Raw genomic sequence first — 26,008 nt, 5'->3', positions numbered from 1 at the left:
CCATACCATTGCACTCCAGCCTGAGTGACAGAGCAGAGACTCTATCTCAAAAAAAAAAAAAAAACAAAGAAGTGAAAAACCCTTCTTTTTACAGTGTAAGCCTTAGGTCAAGAGGTGAATTGATTTCATAGATGGCTAACAACAACTAAAACTAATCCTAATTTTTATGGTTTGTTTATTGTTTTTCAAAAGTATGCTTATTACTCATACTAAGTTATTAACTATATTGAATGATTTCAATATTTTTTATGAATTTCAACCATTTCTTCCCCAATTTCTAGTAGTCAGGTATAGTGGTCTGTATTAATCTACTTTTGCAAGTGTGGGAATCTGTATTGAAAAATCTGAATTATTTGTCAAACTTTAGGGAAAGTAGAGAAGAAAACTTAGGAAAAGGAAACTGCAAAAGGAAAACAGATTAGTTGAAAGCTTCCTGTAAATTAATTAGAGGCAAGGGGATGTGTAATCTTCTTAAGTAACTTAACATAACATAGAGCATAATATTAATAAATGATTTTATTAATTGAAATTATACATGTGATTTAATTTAAAATGGACAGTGAGGAAATTAACATACCCTCTGTGCTTTTTCTGTTGTTCTTGTGGGAAATCAAAATCAGGGCTCACTTTGGATGGGATAATCTCTATAAGATGAGACTAAAGTAATGTAATATAGCTAGTAAGTAGAAAAAAACAAAACATAAAATATGATAAGCATGTATAATTTCTACAGGTGTGAGAATAACACAAAAGAACGTTAAGAACAAAAGTTAGGAAGATATATTTGGAAACAGCTTGGACTTTCTATTGTGTTGTAAACAATAACTTTAAGTAGGTTGGAGAGAAAGTGTTTTTTAAGGGAAGCTTTTAGAAAGACATAAGCATTAGAGGTGATTAACTTTGAATGGAGATGATCAAAGGGAAGTTGTGGTTGTTATTGGACTAAAAAAAGAGGTAGTATTAAAATTAAGAGGAACAAATACATGCTATTAAGGGCTAATTTTTTGTACAAGTTAGCCCAAATATAGAATAGTGTCAAAACACTTTTAAATAAGTCATATTTGACATTCATTTTGACTTACTTCAACATAATATTAATATGACACAACATATTGCAATATGACTTTAAAATATTTAAAATGCAAAAAGTAAATCTTTACCACATAACATTTTTTTCATCTAAGCAATCTTAATTTCTTTTAGGTGAGTGTTATTTTAATGTTACCATGCAAAATAATCTTTATGTCTCTTTGAGACTTTGGGAGAGAGGCATTATTAAATACTGAGGAATTGTAGAAAAGTAGTTACTTAACCTAGTAAAGCTCTTTTTATTTATTGACCAATAATTAGATAATTTTTCCTACGTTGCACTATATCTTTGTTTCTCGTTTCCATCCCCTTTCCCTCAAAGAAACCTTAAATGATACAAATTCACATTAGCTGTAGCACTAAATTTCTAATTTTTTTTTTTGATTGGCATTTCAGAGAGAATGCTTCATCAAAGGACTTCGGTTATGCTTGGTAACTACTTACAAAAGCTGTGCTAGGAAAATGATTACAGTAGGACTCAAAGTGGACTTTACTTCCAGTTACTATTTTATCTTTTTTTCTTAGAATATTTTTTTCTTTAATGGAATGCTTGGCTAGATTTGAGAAGACCTAGGGCAAAGAATCTTAGAAGTTTTCAAGCACGAATTCAATACAGGAAGCTTTAATTTTGCTTGGTCTCTGAGTGTTTTTCCTTTTTTGATATTATTTTTTACTTTACGGAAGTCACTTATTTTTCTTAAATTTTACTTCTTTGTAACTGAAATGAATAAAGGAGTAATGAGAAGAGGTGATTTTTTTAGATTAGAAGCTATAATGGTATAATAAAACAAATGATTCAATTTTAAATTTAATAATACAATAAAAGGCCTACAGCTACCTTTTAGCGATAGTTAATGCTCTAGATAAAACTATCACAATTTTTTATATCAGAGGCTTTTCAGTCTTTCTCATACTTCCTAGATAATTTGAATTACCCTGAGCCAGCCTCAATGGCTCATACCTGTAATCCCAGCACTTTGGGAGGCTGAGGTGGGTGGATTACTTGAGGCCAGGAGTTTGAGACCAGCCTGGCCAACATGGTGAAACTCTGTCCCTACTAAAAATACAAAAATTAGCTGGGCATGGTGGCAGACACCTGTAATCCCAGCTACTTGGGAGGCTGAGGCAGGAGAATCACTTGAACCCCAGGAGGCGGAGGTTGCAGTGAGCTGAGATCAGGACACTGCACTCCAGCCTGGGCGACAGAGCAACACTCCATCTCAAAAACAAAACAAAACAAAACAAAAAAATATATATATATGTTTATATATATGTGTGTGTGTGTGTGTGTGTGTATATATGTATGTATGTATGTATATATATATATATATATATATATATATATATGAATTATCCTGGATGGTTGCTATTCCTGTTTAATACTGCCTCTTGGAGATCCTGATTCAGTAAGTTTGGAGTAGGACTCAATCAATATTTTTTAAAAATTACCCAGGTTATCTTAGTCTAATTTAGGACATAGATGTCCATTTTAGTGTCTGATTACTTTGTAAAGCTTTTAACTGTGGATACAGAGAGAAAGGTTTCTTTTCCTTTCCAGATTATTGCTTTATGTCTTCCTTTAAAACAGGAGTTTCACAATCATCATGAAATGCTAGGTGCTCTAATGCCGCCAGTTTTGTTGAAATGCAAATGACCAAACTTCTGAAATAGAGGAAACTTACAGAGAAAAATAAGTTGGAAAAAAATGTGTCAATGAAATTTTAGCACAAACTCGTTCTCCTTACAAGCTATAGTTTCCTGGTAGGTAGAGGTTTAAAAAATCCATGGCCTTCAGCAAGAGAAAAACATGTCCAAACATTTCTGAAAGTACTATCTACAGAGAACAGTTTCTAGAGGTATTAGGAATATGTTAAAAATGTGTTCAATGGTTGAATGAGTTTGGAAAAAAAAAAAAAAGAAGAACGCTAAGCAGGTGTCTTTATTGCAGCACTATAAAGCAAATGCATTTTGTGAATCTTTAGTTAGGGGTATGATATGCAGAGTTCATGAAGAGGCTCCGTTGTTATACTTGTCCCCTTCATCCTGCTTTCGCCCCTTACTTTGTCTTCCTCTAGGTAAGTGAGGCAGTGAACACACTTTGGTAAAATCTGCTCTATCTGCTTTAGGTTTAATTATGTGAATTTGAAAGCCCTTGTTGAGTTTAGAAACTTTATTATGATCAGCACCTAGAACAGCATGTGATATAGACTAGGTCCTTAAGAACTATTTGTTGAGTTGTCACATATATTAATGAATGGAGTCCTTTGATGAGGTATATTAAGAGCCTAATGCCTTGTCCTTCCACAGAAGACAGTAAGAGTAGGTAATGGCAGATAAAGGCAATTTGGGATTCTCTGTCCACATTTTCCATAAACTTGGGCTAAAAAAAAAAGTGTAACATTTAAAGATAATTTTCTCTTTCTCTCTCTTCTTCTTCATTTTTTTTTTTTTTTCTGGCGACCGAATTAGGACAAATTATGTTGTTAGAGGCAAAAATTATTTTCCATAATCTTTTTGAGTAAGATTTGAGATCTGAAAAATTTGCAGTGTGAAAAAGAAGCTAAAATGAGAAGCATATTCAGAAATAGTAGCAGAATGCTTTGATATTCTACTTTTGGTTTTTGTCTTAATGACTTGCTAAGATGTTGATTGCACTTCAGTGCTTCTAAGAAAGTTCTCTTTTAATGTTCCATTTTTTTTAGCCCAAGTTTATGGAAAATGTGGACAGAGAATCCCAAATTGCCTTTATCTGCCATTACCTACTCTTACTGTCTTCTGTGGAAGGACAAGGCATTAGGCTCTTAATGTTAAAATGTTAGCAATTCTCTTTTCATGGACTTTTTAAAATCTTCATATATAAAATGAAATGCTCTGATAGGGCATTCAAGTGGCCATAGGTGTAGTTGTGTCTAACCAGATATATTGTGTGGAAGGTAATGATTAAGCAATGTCTTTTTTTTTTTTTTTTTTTTTTTTGTAGCTGCCTTAGAAAGGTTGGTGGTTTGTGGAAGGAAATAAATGAGGAAATTCTATTTTCTTAGTCACTGTTAAAAACGCACAAATTTGCCAATGTGTGTTTTAATATATTTTTTTCTGTTTCATTTTAATGCTATTAGTTCATCCTATTTAATGAAAGTATACAGCACTTTAGCAGAGATATGAGAGTCAGAAATAAGTGAGTTTTAAGCTTTTGCTCACACACTGTGATAGAACTATAGTGATCCTGGAGATAAGTTTCTTTGACTATAAATTATGTTGATAATAATCAATACCACATAGAAGAGTATACATATGTGGTGATAAGGCAGTGCCTGGTGTGTGGTAAATGCTCATTAAATAGTAGCAATGAATAATAAAGTCCTTTTTTTTTTTTTTGTGGATGTCACTTGGTGTTGACATATCCCCAAAGTCTGACCAAACACTTTTGAAGTAGTACATTAGAAAGGGTTTTAATTAGATATATTTGTAAGATCATATTGTTATGAGATAAGAAAATAATTCATTTGGTGTAGCTCAGCTTAATTGGGTCCACTTAGAATAACACATTAAAATATTGCCTTTTAAATAGCCAAGTTGCCTTTTGAAAATATCTTGAATTTTTTGACTTTGAACATGATATGTACTTTGTAAAATGTTCAGAAAATAGGAACACACAAACAAAAATGGAATAAAGAAAGAAAGAGTTTTCATGATAACACACCTTGGTTATTCACTGTTAACACTGTTCAGTCTTTTAAAAATGTATATACACATTCATACATATATTGTCACACATAAACTACACTACACAGTCAATAACACATTCATGCACACATTCACACTCACATAATTTTATTAACATTCACACATCTTTACATCACATTCGCACAAACATATTCAAAATCCTTGTTTGAAGGAAACAAGATTTTTAATCTATGAATGTTGACTTCTTTTTACTTGGAAGATGTGTTGGACACATTTTATATTAGTAAAGATGGAGCTGCAGAATCTTTTTGCTTTTCTATTATTTCATTTTATAAATAACTTATTTAGCCAACCCTCCTTTGTTATATTTTTTATTAATACATTTAATTTTTCTGGTTAGAGAGGGTCTATGGGTCATGCAGACAATTTGGGTAATACTAAGAAGTGGAAAGAGAAAAAAACCCAATTCACTGTTTTTCTTTTCTCAAGGAAAACAGCTTTGGAATTGTCTTACTGTTTTTCTGTGCCTATTTTTAATACAGTTAATAAAATATGTTGCAACCTGTGAGCATTGTCTTGCATAGCATTCTGTTTTACATTTTAAACATTCTCATAGAACTGAATTTTTACATATAAAAAGTATTTTATTATAGATTAACTCATGATGAACATTTTTATGTTTAAAGGTTTTACTATATTTCAGTAATTAAACAGTATATAATATTTTGGAATTGACTTTTTTTAGTCTGAGTAATTTTCTGAATACTCATCATGTTGTTGTATATATCAATTGTTCTGTTCTTTCTACTGCTGATTAGTAATCCATGGTATGGATGTACCATAGCTTGTTTAACCATTTACCTATTAAAGAACATCTGGTTTGTTCCCAGATTTTGGTTATTACAAATAAAGCTACAAACATTAGTGTGCAGATTTTTGTGTGAACATAGTTTTCATTTTTCTGGAATAGATGCCCAGGAGTGAAACTGCTGGGTCATATGAAAATTCTATGTTTAGTTTTTTGAGAAACTGCCAAAGTGTTTTCCAGATTCACTATATCACTTTATATTCCCATCAGCAATGTATGAGTGACTCAGTTTATTTGAATCCTTGCCAGCATTTGGTGTAGCCATTCTGATAGGTGTACAGTGAAATCTTGTTGTGTTTTAATTTGTGTTTCTCTAATGGCTGATAACATTGAGCATCTTTGCTTGTGTGAATTTGCTATCTGCATATCATCTTTGGTGAAATGTATTTTCATGTCTTTGGATATTTGTTTCTTTACTGTTGAGTTTTGAGAGACATTTATGTTTTCTGAGTACTAGGTCTTGTCACAAGCTAGTTTGCAAATATTTTCATCCAGTCTGTAGCATGTTTTTTCATCCTCTTAACAGGGTCTTTCAGAGAGTGAAAATTTTCAATTTAAATAAAGTCGAATTTATCAGTTTTTTCCTTTTATAGATTATGCTTTTATTGTGAAGACTAAAAACCCTTTGCCTAGCTCTGATCCCTAAGATTTTCTTCATTTTTAAAAAAAGTTTTATAGTTTTCTATTTTACATTTAAGTCTGTGATATATTTTGAGTTAATTTGTATAAAAGATGTGAGGTTTAAAGTTTGATTTTTGTTTATAACTGTCCATTTGCTCTAGCTCCATTTGAAAAGTCTGTCCTTCGACCATTGAATTACTTTTGTAGCTTTTCAAAAATCAGTTGGGCATATTTGTATAGCTATATTTCTGGGATCTCTACTCTGCTCCATTGATATATGTATCTCTTCACCAATATCACATTCTTGACTATTACACTTATATAAGTCTTGAAATCCTATAGACATTCCTCTCACTTCATTGTTATTTTTCCATATTGGTTTGCCTCATTCCTTTTTATTTCTATATAAATTTTAGAATAATCTTGTCTATATAAAATATCTTAATAGGATTTTGAGAGGAATTGTATTAAACCTTGATATGGTCTGGTTTTGTGTCCCCACTCAAATCTCATCTCAAATTGTAATCCCCATAATCCCCACATGTCAAGGGAGGGACCTGGTGGGAGGTTATTTGATCATGGGGGTGGTTTCCCCCATGCTGTTCTCCTGATAGTGAGTGAGTTCTCATGAGAGCTGATGGTTTTGTAAGTGTTTGACATGCTTACAAAACCATCCTTCACATGCTGTCTCGCCTGCCACCATATAAGATGTACCTGCTTCCCCTTCAGCTGTGATTGTAAGTTTCCTGAGGCCTAAATTTTTTTATTTATAAATTACCCAGTTTCAGGTAGTATCTTTATAGCAGTGTGAAAATGAACTAATACAACCTGTATATTAATTGGGATTAAACTGATATAGTTACTATGTTGGGTCTTCCAATCCGTTAATATATATGGATTTATACTCCATTTATTTAGATTTTCTTTAATTTTTTTCATCAGTATTTTATATTTTTAGCATGCAAGTTATGTATATATATTTTGTTAGATTAACATCTAAGTATTTCTTTTTGCTTTTTTTTGAATGATTGTAAATAGTACTGTATTTTAAATTTCGGTTTCCATATGTTCATTGCCAGTGTATGGAAATACGGTAGATTTTTGTATGTTTTATTGTGTATTCTGCAACGTTACTGAATTAATTGGTTCTTGATATTATTTTGTGGATTCCTTGATGTTTTCTATGTAGACAGTCATGTTTTCTGCACATAGGAACAGTTTTATTACTTCCTTTACCTTCTGTATGGCACTAATTTTCTTTCTTTTTTTTTTTTTTTTTTTTTTTTTTTTTGCCTTATTGCACTGGTTAGAACTTCCAGTACTATTTTGAGTAAGAATGGTGAGAGTGATTGTTCTTACCTTCTTCCCTATATTAGGGAGAAAAGCTTTCAGTCTTTCACCACTGCTGCATATTTTTATAAATACTTTTTATCAAGTTGGGAAAGTTCTACTCTATTCCTCTTTTTCTGAGAATTTTTATCAGGAATCGTTGTTGAATGTTGCCAAATACTTGTTCTGCATCAATTGTTCATGTGATTTCTGATCATGTGATCATGATCATGTGGTATTTTTCTTCTTCAATCTGTTAATACAGTAGTTAACATTTTTTGATTTTCTGATTGTTTTGATGCCAGCCTTGCATCCCAGAATAAACCTCACCTGGCAATGGTGTACAATTTTTGGATATATTTGTGAATTCTTTTTGGTACTATTTTGTTAAGCATTTTTGTGTCTATATTCATAAGGGATATTAGTTTTTATTTTCTTTTATGTACTGTCTCTATTTGGCTTTGTAGTTTTTGTGGATTTTAGGGGATTATAAACTTCATACAATAAATTGAGAAATGTTCCTCCTCTACTATTTTCTGAAATTGATTTTAATTTTTCTTTATATGTTTGTTAGAATTCTGCAAGTGAAACTGTTTGAGCCTATAGATTTCTGTTTGGGGAGTTTCTTAATTTAAAAAGTTAATACTCTTAATAGTTATCTTTAATAGTAATTCAAATCTATTAGGTTGGTGCAAGAGTAATTGTGATTTTTGTCATTACTTTTAATGGCAAAAACTGCAGTTACTTCTGCACCAACCTTATACTTCATTTTGGGTGAGTAGATATAATTTATGCTTTTTATGGAATTGACCCATTTCATCTAAGTTGTCAAATTTATGTATATAAAGCTAACTGTTCCTAGTATTTATTTATTATATTTTCTTTGTCTGCTGGATCTGTTGTGAAATCCTTTGCTTGATTCCTGGTATTGATAGTATTTGTCTACTTTTTCTTATTCTTTGTCAGTCTTGCTAGATGTAGCCAATTAAATTCATCTTTTCAGAAAATGAACTTTTAGTTTCATTGATTTTTCTCTATAGTTTTCTATTTTCCAATTTATTGATTTCTGCTCTTTATTTTCTTCCTTCTACTTATTTTAAATTTATTTTATTATTTTTTTCTCTAGGTGGCTGACATGGAAGCTTAGCTTATTGATTTTATTTTTATTTTTTCTAATGTATGCATTTTAGTGCTATAAAATTTTCTTTCAGTACTGCTTGAGTTGTATTTCACTATTGTTATATATTGTGTTTTCATTTTTACTTAATTCAGTGAATTTTTTTATTTCCTTAGAGACTTCCTTTTTGACCCGTAGATTATTTGAAAGTGTGAGAGCATGTTGTTTAGTTTCCAATATTTGGAGATATTTTTGTTATCATTTTGTTAATGATGTTTCGTTAGATTCCATTGTAGTCAGAAAACATACTATGTAGGATTTGAATTTTTAAAAATTTATTAAGGTTTACTCTATGGCACAGGATGTGATCTGCCTTGGCATATGTTCTGTGGGCATTTGAAAAGAAAATGTATTTTGCTATTGTTTGGCAGAGCGCTTAAAAAATGTTGGTTAGATCCTGTTGGTAGATGTGGTTGATAAGTTAGTTTATATCCTTGCTAATTTTCTGTTCTATCAGTTGCTCAGAGAGGGGTTTTGAAATCTTTTATTGTAATTGTGGGTTTGTCTGTTCCTCCTTTCATTCTATAAATTTCTGCTTCATGTTTTACGGCTCTATGATGGTGAAAAGATGTTACTCTTCTTGGTAAATTGACTATTTTTTCATTATGTAATGTCTCTCTGTGTCAAGTAAATTTTTTTGCTCTAAAGTCAGTTTCAACTGATATTAATATGGCTACTCCTACTTTATTTTGATTAATGCTTGGATGATATGTTTTTTCCCCCAATCTTTAAATTTCAGCCTGCCCACATTACTGCATTTGAAGTGAATTTCTTGTAGATGGCATAGTTGCGTTGTTTTTTCATTCACTATGTCAATATCCTTTAATTGTAATATTCAGACCATTTACATGTAATGTAAATACTAGCATGTTAAAGTTTAAACCTGTACTTTTAATATTTTGTTTTGTGTTTGTTCTTTGTTTTTTGTTTCTCTATTATCTGCTTCTTGCTTTCCTGAATGTGAATTGCTTGAACATTTTTAGAATTCCATTTTGATTTATCTATAGTGTTTTGAGTATATTTCTTTGTATAGCTTTTTGAGTGTTTTTTTCTAGATATTGCATTACATGTATGTAAGTATAGTCTTTGTATTATATTATTAGACTCTGGTTCTTATTTAAATCTTCTGTCTTAACTACTTGACACTGCTCTGATGGCTTTGAGGTGCGGGTGGGTGATGTCTTATTTGCCGAGTGGCATAGAAGTCCAAGTTCACCTCTTGGCCTCAATTGACACCTAGTAGGAAGACAGGCTCCTTGTTACTGTTGGGTGGTGGTGGCAGTCCTGGACCTCCACTAGAACTCCACTGATATCATTCTCTCTGGGAATGGTAGGAGTGACTTGCTACTCTTCTGCTGACACCACAGAGAAGAAGTATGGCCTAATTCCAACTAGACTACAGTGTAAGTTCTGACTCTTCACTAGGCTTCCTCTTGTACTAGCAGAGAGGGAGTGGGGATGCTTCTGTTGCTACATAGAGCTGGAAACCCAGGCTACCAGTGTAGATTTCACTGGCACGAGGGGTGGGGATCATTACCTCTTGATGGAGGTAGAAGTCCCGGATCCCTTCTCAGCCTTCTCTGACACCACCCTGGAAGGGGGATGGGGCACCTTGTTACACCATATATTGCAGGGGTGAGTGTGGGTGAGATTGCAGTTTTTCTCTATGGTATTTGACTAGAGTAGCATGGTTACTGTATAATTTTTCTGCCTTGCCAAGCTGCTTCTTTCTTGATCTTTTGGCTAGAATGATGATAATTTTCTTGTGCCTCATTTTTTTGTTTTGTATGCAGCCTTTGGCATTTGTGGGTTGCTAACTTATTCAGCTGCAAATCTGGGATAGATTAAGCAAAAATAAAACCCAGGAAACTCACCACTATGTTCGTTGGGTACTGTCTAAGGAACTAAGGAGCGGCAATGGATTGGTGCCTCTCACTACCATAGCTAATAATCCACTTAATGGAATTCTTACACCCTGCCTTGTTGAATTCTAGTACCCAAGGGATGCAAGTTTCCATCAAGGCACATAGTCATTATTCCCTTAAATCCAAAGCTTAACAATAACTGTTCGCTAATCCTTTTTGATCTCTTCATAGTAAATATTCAACAGGGAGAGAAGTTCACTAAATTGACAGAGCTAATGGATCCTAGTTACCAAGGGAAAATTGAGTTGTTCCTTTCCAGTTGCAAGGAACAGTATATTTTTGAACTGTACGATTCACTTAGGTGCCTCTTAACACTCCTATACCCAATAGTACTTGTTAAAAGAAAACTTCAGTAACTCAATAGGGAAAGAACAGCTGGAGACTTGTAAAAGACTGTAAAATACCTGATCAGTTAAGGTATAGGCAGTGGTAAAGGGAACAAGAACTGCATGATAGAAGGAAGCTATGCTTATCAGTCGGGCCCTCTGACCAACTATAGAAAGAAAACTATGGAGCTGGTTAATTGTCGCCCTGCTCTTGTTTTCGTCTGCCGCCTTCGATGCAGACCACCGCTGGGGCTAACACTTCAGTGTTGCTTTCAGGTGAGAGAATAACTGAATGCATGTTATCTCGTGATGATATTTTTCTGATAGCTTTTTGTGGGTTTCTTATGTGGGAGACATGCAGATTTTTAAATTCAGACAAAGATAAAAGTGGATGCCAAAGAAGGAGAGGGAGCTGTGTTGGATATTCTGTGTCCCTCCAGAGCCAATATTTACTATTTATCACTTTTGCTTTGTGCTTTAGTAGAAAAATCCAGCAGACTATGTCAATCTGGCACTTTTCTCTGCCCTGGATTGTAGTTGGGTTAGCTAACAGGAGTTTGCATGTTGGGAAGAAAGAGGTCCCAAGTGTGCATTTTCCTGGTGTCCTCCCCACTGGTGTGGTTTGGAGTGGCTGTGTGCCACTGTAACCCTCTAGGATTTAAGTCTGTTTGTATAAGGGCTAAATTTAAATGTTTTTAATGACCTAGGACTGTTCTTTCTTTTGACACTTTTGTTATACTTCTAACCAGTCTTTTTCAAAAGTGATTTATAGAGCACTAGTTCTGGGAGATGTTAGACATTAATGAAGAATAAAACTAACTTGAATATATGATAGATGATTTTTAAAGTTAATATTCTTTATCATGTTACATATAAATAAGTGATTATTCCACTTGTTATTCGAGAACCAAGAAGAAAAGATACAAAGCACACAAAGCCTTTGTTTGCCTGTGCATTCTGAAATTATTTAGAAGTGCTTGTGACACGTGATATATAGTATACTGCTGGTGTTCTCTACAAAGAAGATTCTCAATAGTCCAAGTGTATTTGCGACTCCCTTCAAAGTCTACTCTAAACTATGTCCTGGTGATGACCATTCATGTCATAGTTTCCTGGCCTCCAATTATGCAGGTTGACCTATAGAGATTTACATACATACTTTTAAAGTATAGTGATATTTCTTTAAATTATATATTTAAGTATTTCGTTCTATGATTTTAGTTTTCTTTCTTAGGTATATCAACTACTTCAACTATGTGTATATATGATCTTCTTTGGCCTCCGTATGTTAACATTTCTTCTTTTTTATCATGAATTTTGCTCACTTTCCTCATTTGTATTCTATATGCCCATAACTATGTTTTCTCAGTCATTTTACCCATGTGCCCCTTTCCGTTGTATCTTCTTTTCTATGGGGTTTTAGTTTTTTCCTTTTACTTTTTTCTGTCAGGATTTGATCTCCTCTTTCTTTCCTTCATCATTTCTCTTCTTTTACTTCATTTATTTATATAAATCATTGCCTCATCTCGTGATGAACTATGTGTTCACATTTCTCATTTGCTCCATGAAAATATTTTTGTGGTCAGTGCCCTAATCTTAATTTTAATAAAATTATGCTGCCTTTTTTTTCTTATGACATCTTTCCGTAAATTCCATGGTAACCAGAGACGTGGTACCAGAGATGACAGGAAAGGAATGTAGGATTGAGCTAAATTCCCCAGGCCAGAAGATGCTGTTTAGACTCGGGGTGGTCAACTATAAACAAAAGCAGCAGCTCTTTCTCCTTCCTCAGGGCAGTGGTTAGTAGGTTAGGAGATGAGGAATGAGGCTGAGGGAAGAAAAGTACAGCTACCCCCTGGGAAAGGAGAAAGAGAGACTGTGTTTGTTTAAAGTTAGCCACCTCAAAGCACCTGATGCAGGTAACTGGGGAGACTGGGTTCCCTCAAAACTAAGCTTCTTTACTCCCCTCTCCAGGATGCATAGATACGCATCTCCTGGGAATCTTCTCAAATGTGTGGCTGGGGAAGTGGAGTCACATCACAGCAAAGTCCATTCTGCCCTACCCCTGGCAGCAGGATAGGCCCAGGGGAAAAGAGGTACCTTTAGCCTCTAGGTCTTTAGGGCAAATGCTTGGAGAGCAGCAGGCTGTGGGTCTTTGATTGGGGTTAAGCATTTGGCTGAGCTTGGTATTTAACTTCTAAATGTTTTGACATATGGTATGTGGATTTCCTTTTGTCTTTTTGTCACAGACCTGCCAATATTAGTGGGTAAGACTGGCCACTTCTTTTTTTATTAGGTACAGTTCTAATCCTTAATTTTATTGGCAATGTTCCTCTAAATTTATAAACAACATAGGAGCTTCCTCTTGTGGTGTATTGTCAAATCACATGCCTTTTAATTAATGTTGAAATTACAGTATCCATGGGGGATTGGTTCCAGGACCCCCATGGATAACAAAATCTGCATGCTCAAGTCCCTTCTATAAAATGGTGTGTTATTTGTATACAATCTACCTACATCCTCCTATAAACTTTAAATCATCTCTAGATTACAAATAATAGCTAATGTAGTGTAAATGCTATGTAAATAATTATAGTATATTTTTATTTATATTTCTTTTATTGATGTATTGTTATTTTTCTTCCCTGAATATTTTTGATCTGTGGTTGGTTGAATCCACAGATATGGAACCTGTGGATATGGAGGGCTAACTGTATTTGGTCAGAAATTGTTTGATTTTTCATTAGAAGTTGAAATTCTAGGTTCAAATGGTTTCCTCAACTAATAATCTCACAAAATTCATTGAATAGGTAAATCTAGCTATTTTATAAACTGTATTATAAAAGTACAATTTGCTTCTGATTATCTTAAGGTACACATGGCATCTCTGAATGAAGTATTTCTCTATAGGGTAAAATGTACTCTTTAGTAGTGTTTTTCAGGGCAAGTTCATTTTATGAGATTTAATAGGTTTAAATAATATAGGTTTAAATATTTTTCTTTGTCTTTATATTTGAATGACAGTTTGGCTAAGCATAAAATATGAGTGTCACATTATCTTGCACTGGTTACTTTTCTGGCATCCCTTTACTGCCTCTATGAGATTAATGTTGCTTTAGAGAAGTCTGAATGTAAGCTTATGTTTTTTATTTCCTTCTGCATAAGTGACTTTATCTTCTTGTCTAGCTGTTCAAAAAAGTCTTTTCGTCTTTAAAATTCACAAACTTTACAAGGGAATATTTTGGTGTTGAAAGTCCTACATCAAATTTTCCTGGGATGCTATATATCTTTTTAAATCATAGATCAATTTTAATTATAGAAAATTTTCCTTAATTTTACCTTTAAACATATTTATTTTTCTATTTTGGTTGATTATACGTATGTTTGATTGCCTTTGTCTGAATTCTATATCTGTAATTTTCTCTGTAACCTTTTAAATCTTGGCGTCTTATTTTTCCTTTATTTAATTTTGTTCATATTTCTCAAGTCTATTCTCTTTGTCATAATTCTCACAGTCTCTATTCTTTTTTGACCATTCCAGGGTGACCTCCATTTCTGATAGTTTTGTTCTTTTATGTTTTATAGAATAAAACATGATACTGAGTTATTTTAGCCCATGTTTGTGTTTTTTTCTTTTCTTTCTCTATTTCACCTCATTTCTTTCTTTCTTTTTTTTTTTTTGAGATGAAGTCTTGCTTTTCTTCCCAGGCTCGAGTGCAGTGGCTCACTGCAACCTCCTCCTCCTGGGTTCCAGCAGTTCTCCTGCCCTCAGCCTCCCGAGTAGCTGGGACTACAGGGGTGTGCCACCACACTTGGCTAATTTTTGTATTTTTAGTAGAGACGGGGTTTCACCATGTTGGCAATGCTAGTCTCAAACTCCTGACCTCAAGTGATCCACCCACCTCGTCCTTCCAAAGTACTGGAATTACAGATGTAAGCCACCACGCCCTGCCTCAACACATTTCTATGAGCTTATTAAATCCCTGTTTTGAGCTCTGGATTTTAAGAGGCAACTGTTTCCATTCCTTTTTTAAGTATGGCAATATAGTAATTTTAAAATCTACATTAATGACAGTATTTTTCTAGAGACTGTTCTCCCTTACTAGCCATTTGTTTTTCTTTTTTGGTTATTATTCAACTTTGAATGAGGTGAATTATTCCTTGTCAGCTTTTTGTGGGATGTTTGTATTAGATTTCATAATACAGGACCATCTGTATTATGAAAATGGATCAATTAAATAGAGCTTTTCATGAAGCACTGTAAAATGTGTTATAGCTGGGTTGACATATTGATGCCTTTAAACCTTAGAAAGCTGAAGTAATAACAAGAGATTTGTGCTGGAGTGGGATTGCACAGATTAGTGACACAAGGTCAGGCGGCCATAAATAAACCCCCAAATAGTCAAGTTAGTAAAAGATGTGCTTTTTGGTTAATGCAATAGAATGCTGGATCTCTGTCTTCTCCCACTAAAAGATATTACACATGAATTAACTTAGCACTTCACAGCCCTGCTTCCTTTCTCAATGTATGCCTGTATTATTCACATTTTCTACTTGGGGCCTGCCTGGATGCCTCTGCTTTCTCAAGTTAGCTAATTGACTGATTATATTCACCAGAGCTGAGCTAATTGGCTTATTGCAACAACCTGGGCTGAGCTAATTGGCTTAATGTATTTACCCGAGTTGCAGAAGATGACCTCTGACCTACTTTTCTTCTGAGGCCTTTTTTGCAACATATACACACACATTACATGGACATAGCCATGTGATCCATTCTGTGTGTATATGTTTATCCACCTATCTTATATCTAAATAAAGTAGTAAAAATGCTAGGATAAAACCATTGTTTGTGTAATTATGGAATAAGGAACAGTCATGTATCAAACTCAGAACCTAGGAAAATTGAACTAATTGAAAAACTGGTTCACAGAAAAAAATGCAAGTGACAATAAATGTATGGAAAAATGCTTAATGTCACTGATTTTAAAAATAAAATTAAAAAATTATATATATATATGTTTTTTACCAATGAGATTGGTAGTCATTTAAGTTTTATTATGTAAAGTGTTAATGAATTGTTGGTGGGATTGCACATTTGTATGACTTTTTGATTAAGTGGTTTGGCAGTATCAAAATATAAATATTTATTCACTTTGACCTAGCAGTTTCACTCTTTGTAACCTGTCCTATAGATAGGCTTCCCCAAAATGTGCCAGAGTAAACTTAAAAAAAATGTACATCATAACATTCTGATGGAAATAATAAAATCATCTAAACCTATGTATAATACAATATAATATTAATAATATTTATTATTAAATACATGTGCTGGACTAGGCAATAAAATTACAGGACATTTATGCTGTAGAATAGTATGACAGTGCCAATAAATAAATTTAAATATAGCTTTAAGTGCTAATATCAGAGACGTCCGGGACATAATAAGTGAAAACTGGACATTGTTGAATATAAAGATAGTGTGTTTTATTATGACTATAATTGTGTAAAAAAATTAAATGGGGTATACAACATGTAAATGTGTGAGTAAATGTCTGAAAAACTGAAAAGAACTGTTAACAGTGGTTACCCCCATCTAAGTGACAGAGGTGAATAGGGGTTACCTTCATAAAGTGAGGGCAGGCTGGGGTAAGAAAGTGTATTTTTCTTTTGATGTATTTTTAAATAGTTTAAATCAAAGTAAAATGATTGGAAGAAATAAATAAGGTTATATTATATTAGGCAAATGTAATTTATATGATAGAAATTTAAATTATTAGCTAAATTTCTATAAATTCACAATTTTTTTTTTCCCCAAAGACACTTGTGTAACAACAAGGAATAGCACCAGTTGTACGTCTTCAACTTCTTCACTTTCTAATTACTTGTATGTCTTCATCTTGGGACAACTATTGCTGGGGGCAGGAGGAACTCCTCTTTATACTCTGGGAACAGCCTTTCTTGATGATTCTGTGCCCACACACAAGTCTTCTCTCTATATAGGTAAGTTTACTGTCTAAACTGTCTCAGTATCACTTTATCTTATTATTTGTTCACTTTAGAAGTAAAGTATAACATAGGCTTATTAAAAAGTTAGTTGTAATGCCATAGGTTTTCCCAATAAATAAATGCAGTATTACTTTTGTTTTATTTCCTGCCATATAATGTCAGTAAATATAAATTATAATGATTTTTGTTGATCCTCTGCTGTATTTCTTGCTCTAGGCATGCCAGCTTTGCAGGACAGGAATAGCCATTTAAGCAGCATTCTCTTTAGATTGCTTGAATCTTAGGGTAACTTTCACAAGTGACATAGAGGCAAATCTCTACAAGGTGTAGAGATTGAGCTCTGCCATTCTGTGTGATTTATGACATCCTATATTGATTTACAGTCCACAAAAGAAACCATTGTTTCTCCTTTGTGATCTAATTCCTGGTAGCATAAGTTTCTCTTAAATTCCTTCTCTCATGTTCCTGCAAGGTAAAGCTAACTAGACAATGCACAGCCCTACATCTAATTATTGAATACTTTATTTGCGTATGAGTTTTCTCTTTATCAGTCTGTTAATCTAACACAAGAGATTCATTACCACAGCATTTGGAAGACAGTATGTTCAGTGCAGCCTAAGCCACCGAGGAACTCACAGATACCATTGGCTTTGATTACAGCCAGAGTATTCAAATGGAGACTACACTGCTGCGCCCACCCAGAATCAAACCCATAGGGTACCTACCCAACAAACACCATAGATATATCTATAGGAATATGTCTTATCCTGTGAAAACTACTCAGTAAAATTGGAAGAGTGACTGTTACTCCAGCTGTGCAGGTATCAATATAGTAACAAGCAAAAGCAAAAACATGAAAAAGCAAGGAAACATGGCACTTTGAAAGAAATACAATAATTATACAGTAACGGAACCAAAATAAAATAAAAATCTATGAAATGCCTAAAAAGGAATTTGAGCTAATGGTCTTAAAGAAACTTAGTATGATATCAAGGTGGAACTCAGATAAACAACACAAGGAAATCAAGGAAACAATTCATGATCTGAATGAGAAATTCAAGAGAGATAGATATCATTAAAAATAACCAAATTGAAATCATGCAACTGATGAATTAAATGAATGAAATTACAAGTGTAGTTGAATGAAAAATTACAGTTGAGAGCTTTAACAATAGACTAGATCAAACAGAAAGAATTTTTGACCTCAAAGAGCGGTCTTTTGAAATAACCCAGTCAAACAACACAGCAAACAAAATGAAAAAAAAAAAAGAAAGCTTATGTGACATATGGGCACTATTAAGTATACAAATATTTGAATTTTCGGAATTTCAGAAGGAGAAGAAATGGGGAAAGGTATAGAAAATCCATATAATGAAATAATGCTGAAAACATCTCAAGTTGTGGGTGAGAAATTAGACATCCAGATACAGGAAGCTCAGTGATTCCCAAATAGATTCAACCCAAAAGGGTCCTCTTCAAGGTGTATTATATTCAAACTGGCAAAAATCAAAGACAAAGATAATTCTAAAAATAACAAAAGAAGAGCATCAAGTCACATGTGGAGGAATTCCCATTAGAAAGATTTCTCAGCAGAAACCTTACAGGTCAGGAGAGAATTGGATGATATATTTAAGAATGCTCAAAGGCAGGGGTCTGGGGGTGGGGGGGACACAGCTGTCTGTCAAGAATACTATATCCAGCAAAGCTATTCTTCAGAAGTAAAGGTGAAATAAAGTATTTCCCAGGCAAGCAAAAACTGAGGGAGTGCATCATCACTAGACCAGCCCTGCAAAAAATGCTTAAGAGAGTCCTACATCTGGAAGCAAAAGGACAATAATTACCACCCTGAACACAAGTGAAAGCGTAAAACTCAATGGCAGAGCAGATACTTAAGAAAAAGAAAGGAATCAAATGTTATCACTACAAAAAACTGCCAAACTACTAAGATGAACGAGAGAGGAAGAAATGAACAAAGGATATATAAAACAATCAGAAAACAATTAACAAAATGACAGAAGTCTTCATCTATCAATGATAACAACCTTGAATGTAAATAGTTTAAATTCCCTAATTAAAAATATAGATAGGCTGAATGGATTAAGAAAGTATATCTAACCATATGCTGCCTAGAAGAAACTCATTTCAACTGTAAAGACACACTTAGACTGAAAGCGAAGGGATAAAAAGATATTTAGTGTAATTGTAAACCAAAAGCATGTGGCAGTAGCTATACTTAAATTAGACAAAATAGTCTAAGTCAAAAAATACAAGAAAGAGACAAAGAATATCATTTTACAATTACAAATTCACCAAGAATACAAAAATAAATTCACTAAGAAGATATAGCAATTATAATCGAATATGCACCCAACACCAGAGCATGCACATATATAAGTCAAATATTATTAGAGTTAAAGAAATGGACCCCAATATAACAACAGTTGGGAACTTTAATGCCCCACTTCCAGCACTGGGAAGATCATCTAGGCAGAAAATCAGTGAATAATATTGCACTTAAACTTCAGTATAGACCAAATTGACCTAACAGGTATTTACGGAACATTTTATCCAGCAGCTACAGGATACATGTTCTTCTTTTCAGCACATGGAACATTCTCCAGGGTAGACCATATGAAGCCACAAAGTAAGTCTCAAAAAACTTTTAAATATTAATAATATATCAGGTATATTCTCTGACTACAGTGAAATAAAACTAGAAATCAATAATGAAGAACTTTTGGAACTGTACAAATAGATGAAAATTAATCATCATGCTCCTGAGCAACCAATATGCCAATGAAGAAATTAAGAAAGAATTACATGAAAATAGAAATACAATAAACCAAATCTTATGAGGTACAGCAAAAGCAATGCTAACAGGGAATTTTATATCAATAAACACCTACATCATAAAAATAGATTTCAAATAAACCACCTAATGATGTACCTCAAGGAAATGGAAAAGCAAGAACAAACAAACCCAAAATTAGTAGAAGGAAAGAAATAATAAAGACTATAACAGAACTAAACAAGAGTTAAAAAAAAAAACTACAGAAGATCAATGAAATGAAAATTGGTTTTTGGAGAAGATAAAATAAAGCCATTTGCTAGACTTAAAAAAAGAGAGAAGACCTAAATAAGTGAAATCAGAAACAAAATAGAAGGCATCACAGCTGATACCACAGAAAAACAAAGGATTATTAGTCTTACTAACAAATACATCCAACAAATTGAAAAACCTGGAGAAAATGGATAAATTCCTAGGCACATACAACCTACCAAGATTGAACCAGGAAGAAATAGAAAACTTGGTCAGACAAATAACATGTAATGAGATTGAATGAATAATAAAAAGTCTCCTATGAAACAAAAGCCCAGGGCTGGATGGCTTCACTGCTGATGTCTATAAAACTTGTAAAGAAGAACTTAGCACCAGTTCTTTTCAAAGTATTCCAAATAGTTGAGGAGATAATTCTTCCTAACTTATTCTGAGACCAGTATTACCCTGATGCCAAAACCAGAGAAAAACAGAATGTAAAGAGGAGCTACAAGCCAATATCCCTAATGAACATAGATACAAAAGTCCTCAACAAAATTATAGCTAACCAAATTCAATGGCACATCAAAAAATAATACACCATGATCAAGTGGAATTGATCTCAGTGATGCAAGAATTAGTTTGTCATATGGAAATCAATAAATATGATATATCACATAAACGAATGAAGGACAAATATCACATCATCATCTCAGTAGATGTAGCAATGTATTTGATAAAATTCAATATCCCTTCATGATAAAAACTTCTAAGAAATTAGGTATAAAAGGAACGTACATCAACACAGTAAGGGCCGTATACTGCAAACCCACAGCTAATGTTATACTGAATGAGAAAAAGCTGAAAGCCTTTCCTCTAAGAACTGAAGCACAAGAAAGCCCACTTTCTGTTTTTTTTTTCTTTTCTTTTCTTTTTGTTGAGATGGAGTCTTGCTCTTGTCGCCCAGGCTGGAGTGCAGTGGTGCGATCTCTGCTTATTGCAACCTCTGCCTCCCGGGTTTAAGTGATTCTCTTGCCTCAGCCTCCCAAGTAGCTGGGATTACAGGTGCCTGCTACCACGCCTGGCTAATTTTTGTATTTTTAGTAGAGACGGGGTTTCACCACGTTGGCCATACTGGTCTCAAACCCCTGACCTCAGGTAATCCACCCGCCTCAGCCTCCCAAAGTGCTAGGATTACAGGCGTGAGACACCAGGCCTGGCTGAAGGCCCACTTTCATCACTCTTATTCAACATGGTACTGGAAGTCCTATTCAGAGCACTTAGACAAGAGAAAGAAATAAGGGACATCCAAATTGGAGAAGAGGAAGCCAAATTGTCTCTCTCCACAGATGACATAGTCTTACATAAAAACATCTAAAGACTCCACCAAAAAACTCTTAGAACTATTAAATAAATTCAGTGAAGTTTCAGGGTACAAAGTCACATTAAAAAAATCGGTAGTATTTCTTTACACCAATGATGAACTAGTTGAAAAATATATCAAGAAAGTAATATCATTTATAATGGTTACAAAGAAATACATAGGAATAAATTTAACCCAGGAGGCGAGAATCTGTAAAGGAAAACTACAAAACACTGATGACAGAAACTGAAAACAGAAAAAAAATGGAACGGCATCCCATGCTCATGGATTCAAAGAGTGAATATTTTTAAAATGACTGTCTATACTACCCAAAGCAATTTACAGATTCAATGCAATCCCTATCAAAATTCCAATGTCACTTTTCACAGACATGGAAAAACAGTCCTAAAATTCATATGAAACTAGAAAAGATGCCAAATAGCCAAAACAGTCCTGAGCACAAAGAACAAAACCGAAAGCATCACACTATCTGATTTCAAATTATACAACAAAGCTTTAATAATCAAAAAAGGATAGTGTTGGTATCAAAACAGACACATTGACCAATGGAACAGAATAGAGAACTCAGAAATAAATCTATGTATTTATGGCCAACTGATTTTTGCTAAAGATACCAAGGATATACACTGGAGACTCTTTAATAAATGATGCTGTAATAACTGGATATTGAAATGCAGAAGAATACAACTAGACCCCTATCTCACACCATACACAAAAATCAACTCAAAATGGATTAGAGACTTAAATGTAAGACTCAAAACTATAAATTTACCAGAGGAAAACATAGGGGAAACACTTTAGTACATTGGTCCAGGCAAAGATTGTATGGCTAAGACTGCAAAAGCATAGGCAACAAAAACAAAATTAGACAAATGGGACTATATCAAGCTAAAAAGTTGCTGCACAGCACAGGAAACAATCATCAGATTGTAGAGACAACCTATAAAACAGGAGGAATTATTTGCAGACTGTTCATCCAACAGAGGACTAATTTCCAGAATATATAAAGAACTTAAACAGCTCAACAGCAAAAAGTCCAAATAATCTAATTATAAAATAAGCAAAGAATCGATATAGCCATTTTTCAAAATAAGATATACAGATGACCACCATGTGTCCCCATGTTATTGTAGCACTTACCACAATAGCTAAGAGATGGAATCAAGCTAAATATTCGTCAACAGATGAATAAATAAAATGCAAAATGTATATACAACAGGATACTATTCAGCCATAAAAAAAAGAATCCTGTCATTCACAGCAACATGGGTGAGCCTAGAGGACATCCTGTTAAATGAAACAGGTCAGGCACAAAAGATAAATACTGCATGTTCTTACTGATATGTAGGAGCTAAAAAGAAAAAATATCAGCTCATAGAATTCAAGAACAGAATTATGGTTATTAAAGGCTGGGGAAGATATGGGAAGGGGAGGATATGGAGAGATTTGTTAACAGATAGAAAACTACAGTTAGGAGAAATAAATTCTGGTGTTCTATATAGCACTGTAGATTGAATATAGTTAACCATTACTCCTTGTATATGTTCAAAAAGCTAGAAGAGGGGATGTTGAATGTTCCCAACATAAACAAGTCATAAATGTATGAGGTGATGGGTATGCTAACTACTATGATTTGATCATTACACATTGTATAGATGTATTGACACATAACCATGTACCCTCTAAATATGTACAATGGTTATGTGTCAACTAAAAAAAGGGAAAAAAAGTGAAACTATATTCAACTGACTCCCCAAAATACTTGGGAGCTTAAATAAACAGCAACAACAACAATAAAAAGACATGAGTGGTCAAATAACTTTTGTTTTATGAAAATTCAGAGTTATATATGGCAACATTTTAAATATCTCACAGATAGAAATAAGCTCAATTTAATTCTACTGCAAGTAAAAATAGGGAGAGTCCCTACCCTGAGCAAGAAATCTAATGGCTTACTTTTAAGAAATAGACTTATCAGCAGATCCAGATTTGAAGTCAGCTGCTGTAGTGCAAAATACAAAATTCTGTCTGAGTTGTGCAGAGTAGAAAAGGCTTCTTGTTTCACATTGCTCGCATTGTTTTCTTCCATGATATTGTAAAGAGTAACTATGATCACTATCAGTAAAGGATAAATAGTAGATATACTACCTCTACTGCCAGTTAACACTTTCCATGGATTTATAATTTTTGGTTTTGTTCTAAGTATTACTACAAATAGCTTTTACATTGAGTTATATGTTTTAGGATTTTTGACTTGACTATCAATTCAAATGGTATTGTTTTAGTGAAAATATGCATGATTTTGATATGCTTAATTGTTTAGATTTTTCTGTAGTAAAACATTTGTTTTCACTGTTAGATATGCAAAGTGAAGTTGTACATATGACTGTATTCAATGTCTGTTCTTCTTCTAGGAACTGGTTATGCTATGTCAATCTTAGGCCCTGCTATTGGCTATGTATTGGGAGGACAACTGCTAACCATATACGTTGATGTTGCTATGGGAGAAAGGCAAGGCAGTATCTATTTTTCTTTTATTTAAAGTCATTTTATTTGAATTATGCCAGCATCATAGACAGAACATTTTCACAGTACTTCCCTCAGTATAGCATGAGGAATTATTCAGGAAACAAAATTGAATACAAAGAATTCTTATATAATATCTTATTTGGCTGCATTACCTTTTGGGTCAGTGCTATACCATCTTTTATTATAATAACATATTTTCATAAATAATATTTAATGAAGTCATCTGGTGAAATTTTAAAAAATAAGTATGTAGGACCCCATGCATTGTTCAAAAATAAGAATTCAATAAAAATTAGCAGTATTTTCCATAGATTTAGTTGGGACTAGATAGTCTGAAGAGTCTCAAGAGTCTATCATTCTCAGAAAATGTTCCATAGTAACTCTGATAATGTCAGAGATCACAATTATGCCATTTTAACAATGATGACAATGAAAGATAGTAATAGATAATATTTATTTGTCCTATACTATATACCAGACACCATATGTTTTGAATGTTAACTTATTTTACGTGCTATCTTATTTAATCCTCTCAAGTACTCTACAAAGTAGTTGATATGCACAGGTTGGTAAGTGGCTAAGATATGAATTAAAGTAGATCTCTTTGACTCCAAAATTCAACACTGAGTTAGTTACCTTCTCCATTTCCTGATTAGAGAAATTTGTGCCTTTGCTGAGGTCATATTTTTTTCCATTTTGCCACTGGGAATAATAACTGCACAATCCTCTACATGACCATGAGCAGTGAATACAAAAATGTGGTCATAGGTATGTGATTTGTTCTCTAAACTGTTAGTCCTAGGTTAATCTTTCACAGCCTATAAAAAGGCATGCAGAAGAACTCTTGAATTGGTGACCCAGAGATTTAAGACAGGACATTTTAATTTCAGTGGAAAATTACATGAGTTGTAGGAGTAGTTATTTTTGGAAAGGGCCAAAGTATATTAAAATATGAGACCCCTGGCTGGGCACAGTGGCTCATACCTGTAATCCTAGCACTTTGGGAGATCAAAGTGTAAGGATCACTTGAGGCCAGGAGTGGCTTGTGCCTGAAGTCCCAGCTACTTGGGAGGCTAAGATGGGAGAATCACTTGAACCCAGGAGTTCAAGGCTGCAGTGAACTATGATCATGCAATTGCACTCCAGCCTGGGTGACAGACTGAGACCCTGTTTCAAAGAAATAAATAGACAAATAAATAGTCGCTTTAAGAATAATTTTACATTAAAGAAATGCTCTAATTGAAGCACACTCTGGACTTTTAACGTAGATCAGTGATTTGCTGTGATATATATTTAATTTAATACAGTAGAGAAGAAAATTTAGCCAAAGTTAAAAGAATGTTGAGAAATTCTACGTATCTTTTCAAATATTTGTCACATTTACTATTAGATATTTTAAACTTTTGTGTCATATTTGCCATTTTTAAACATTTTGTAAACCATTATTCTTATAACTCTCAATTATGTCTGCTACCTGTTTTCTGATTATTTGCAATGGCACCATTAAACTGTTGGATATTATAATCATATTCTACTATATGCACTTGAAGTATAAAGTATATAATTATCTTAACTGAGTTTTAATTAATAAGGTAGAGTTGACTTTTACCTCTTGTTTTTCTGTCATATAGCACTGATATCACTGAGGATGATCCGCGATGGTTGGGAGCTTGGTGGATTGGGTTTCTTCTATCATGGATCTTTGCTTGGTCTTTAATAATACCTTTTTCTTGCTTTCCAAAACATTTACCAGGTAAACATGCTTTCTTTAAAACCAGAGAGGTTTATTTTAATTGTAGGCCAGTTGTTATTTTCTATATGATTAATAAGAACTATAGATTCACCCTGTTTCTTTTATAGAATCTCAGCTGTCTGCCTATGTAAACTTTTGAATATTCTTCATTCTAGAAAATATTGGGTAACAATCTTAATATTCATGTTTTTTTAAATTTCCAATTAATAATAAAACTATGAATATTTACCTCTTTAGTACTTAATAAATTTGTTTCTTATGTTTTATCTGGAATTCTGCT

The 26,008-nt window shown here is 33.5% G+C and overlaps 1 protein-coding gene across 1 annotated transcript in view; it reads left to right on the top strand.

Moving 5' to 3' along the window:
• Nucleotides 1-26,008, top strand: part of SLCO4C1 (solute carrier organic anion transporter family member 4C1) — a 60,071-nt gene that overhangs the window by 8,712 nt on the left and 25,351 nt on the right. Inside the window, 3 exon segments of the mRNA NM_001135267.2 lie at nucleotides 16,837-17,019; nucleotides 23,861-23,957; nucleotides 25,607-25,728. Of these exon segments, the coding sequence (NP_001128739.1) occupies nucleotides 16,837-17,019; nucleotides 23,861-23,957; nucleotides 25,607-25,728 (402 nt within the window).

Source organism: Pongo abelii, chromosome 4, assembly GCF_028885655.2.
Source record: "Pongo abelii isolate AG06213 chromosome 4, NHGRI_mPonAbe1-v2.0_pri, whole genome shotgun sequence".
NCBI classification, from domain to species: Eukaryota; Metazoa; Chordata; class Mammalia; order Primates; family Hominidae; genus Pongo; species Pongo abelii.
Note: the sequence above shows the minus strand (reverse complement) of the source record. Positions and strands in the feature narration are given on the sequence as shown.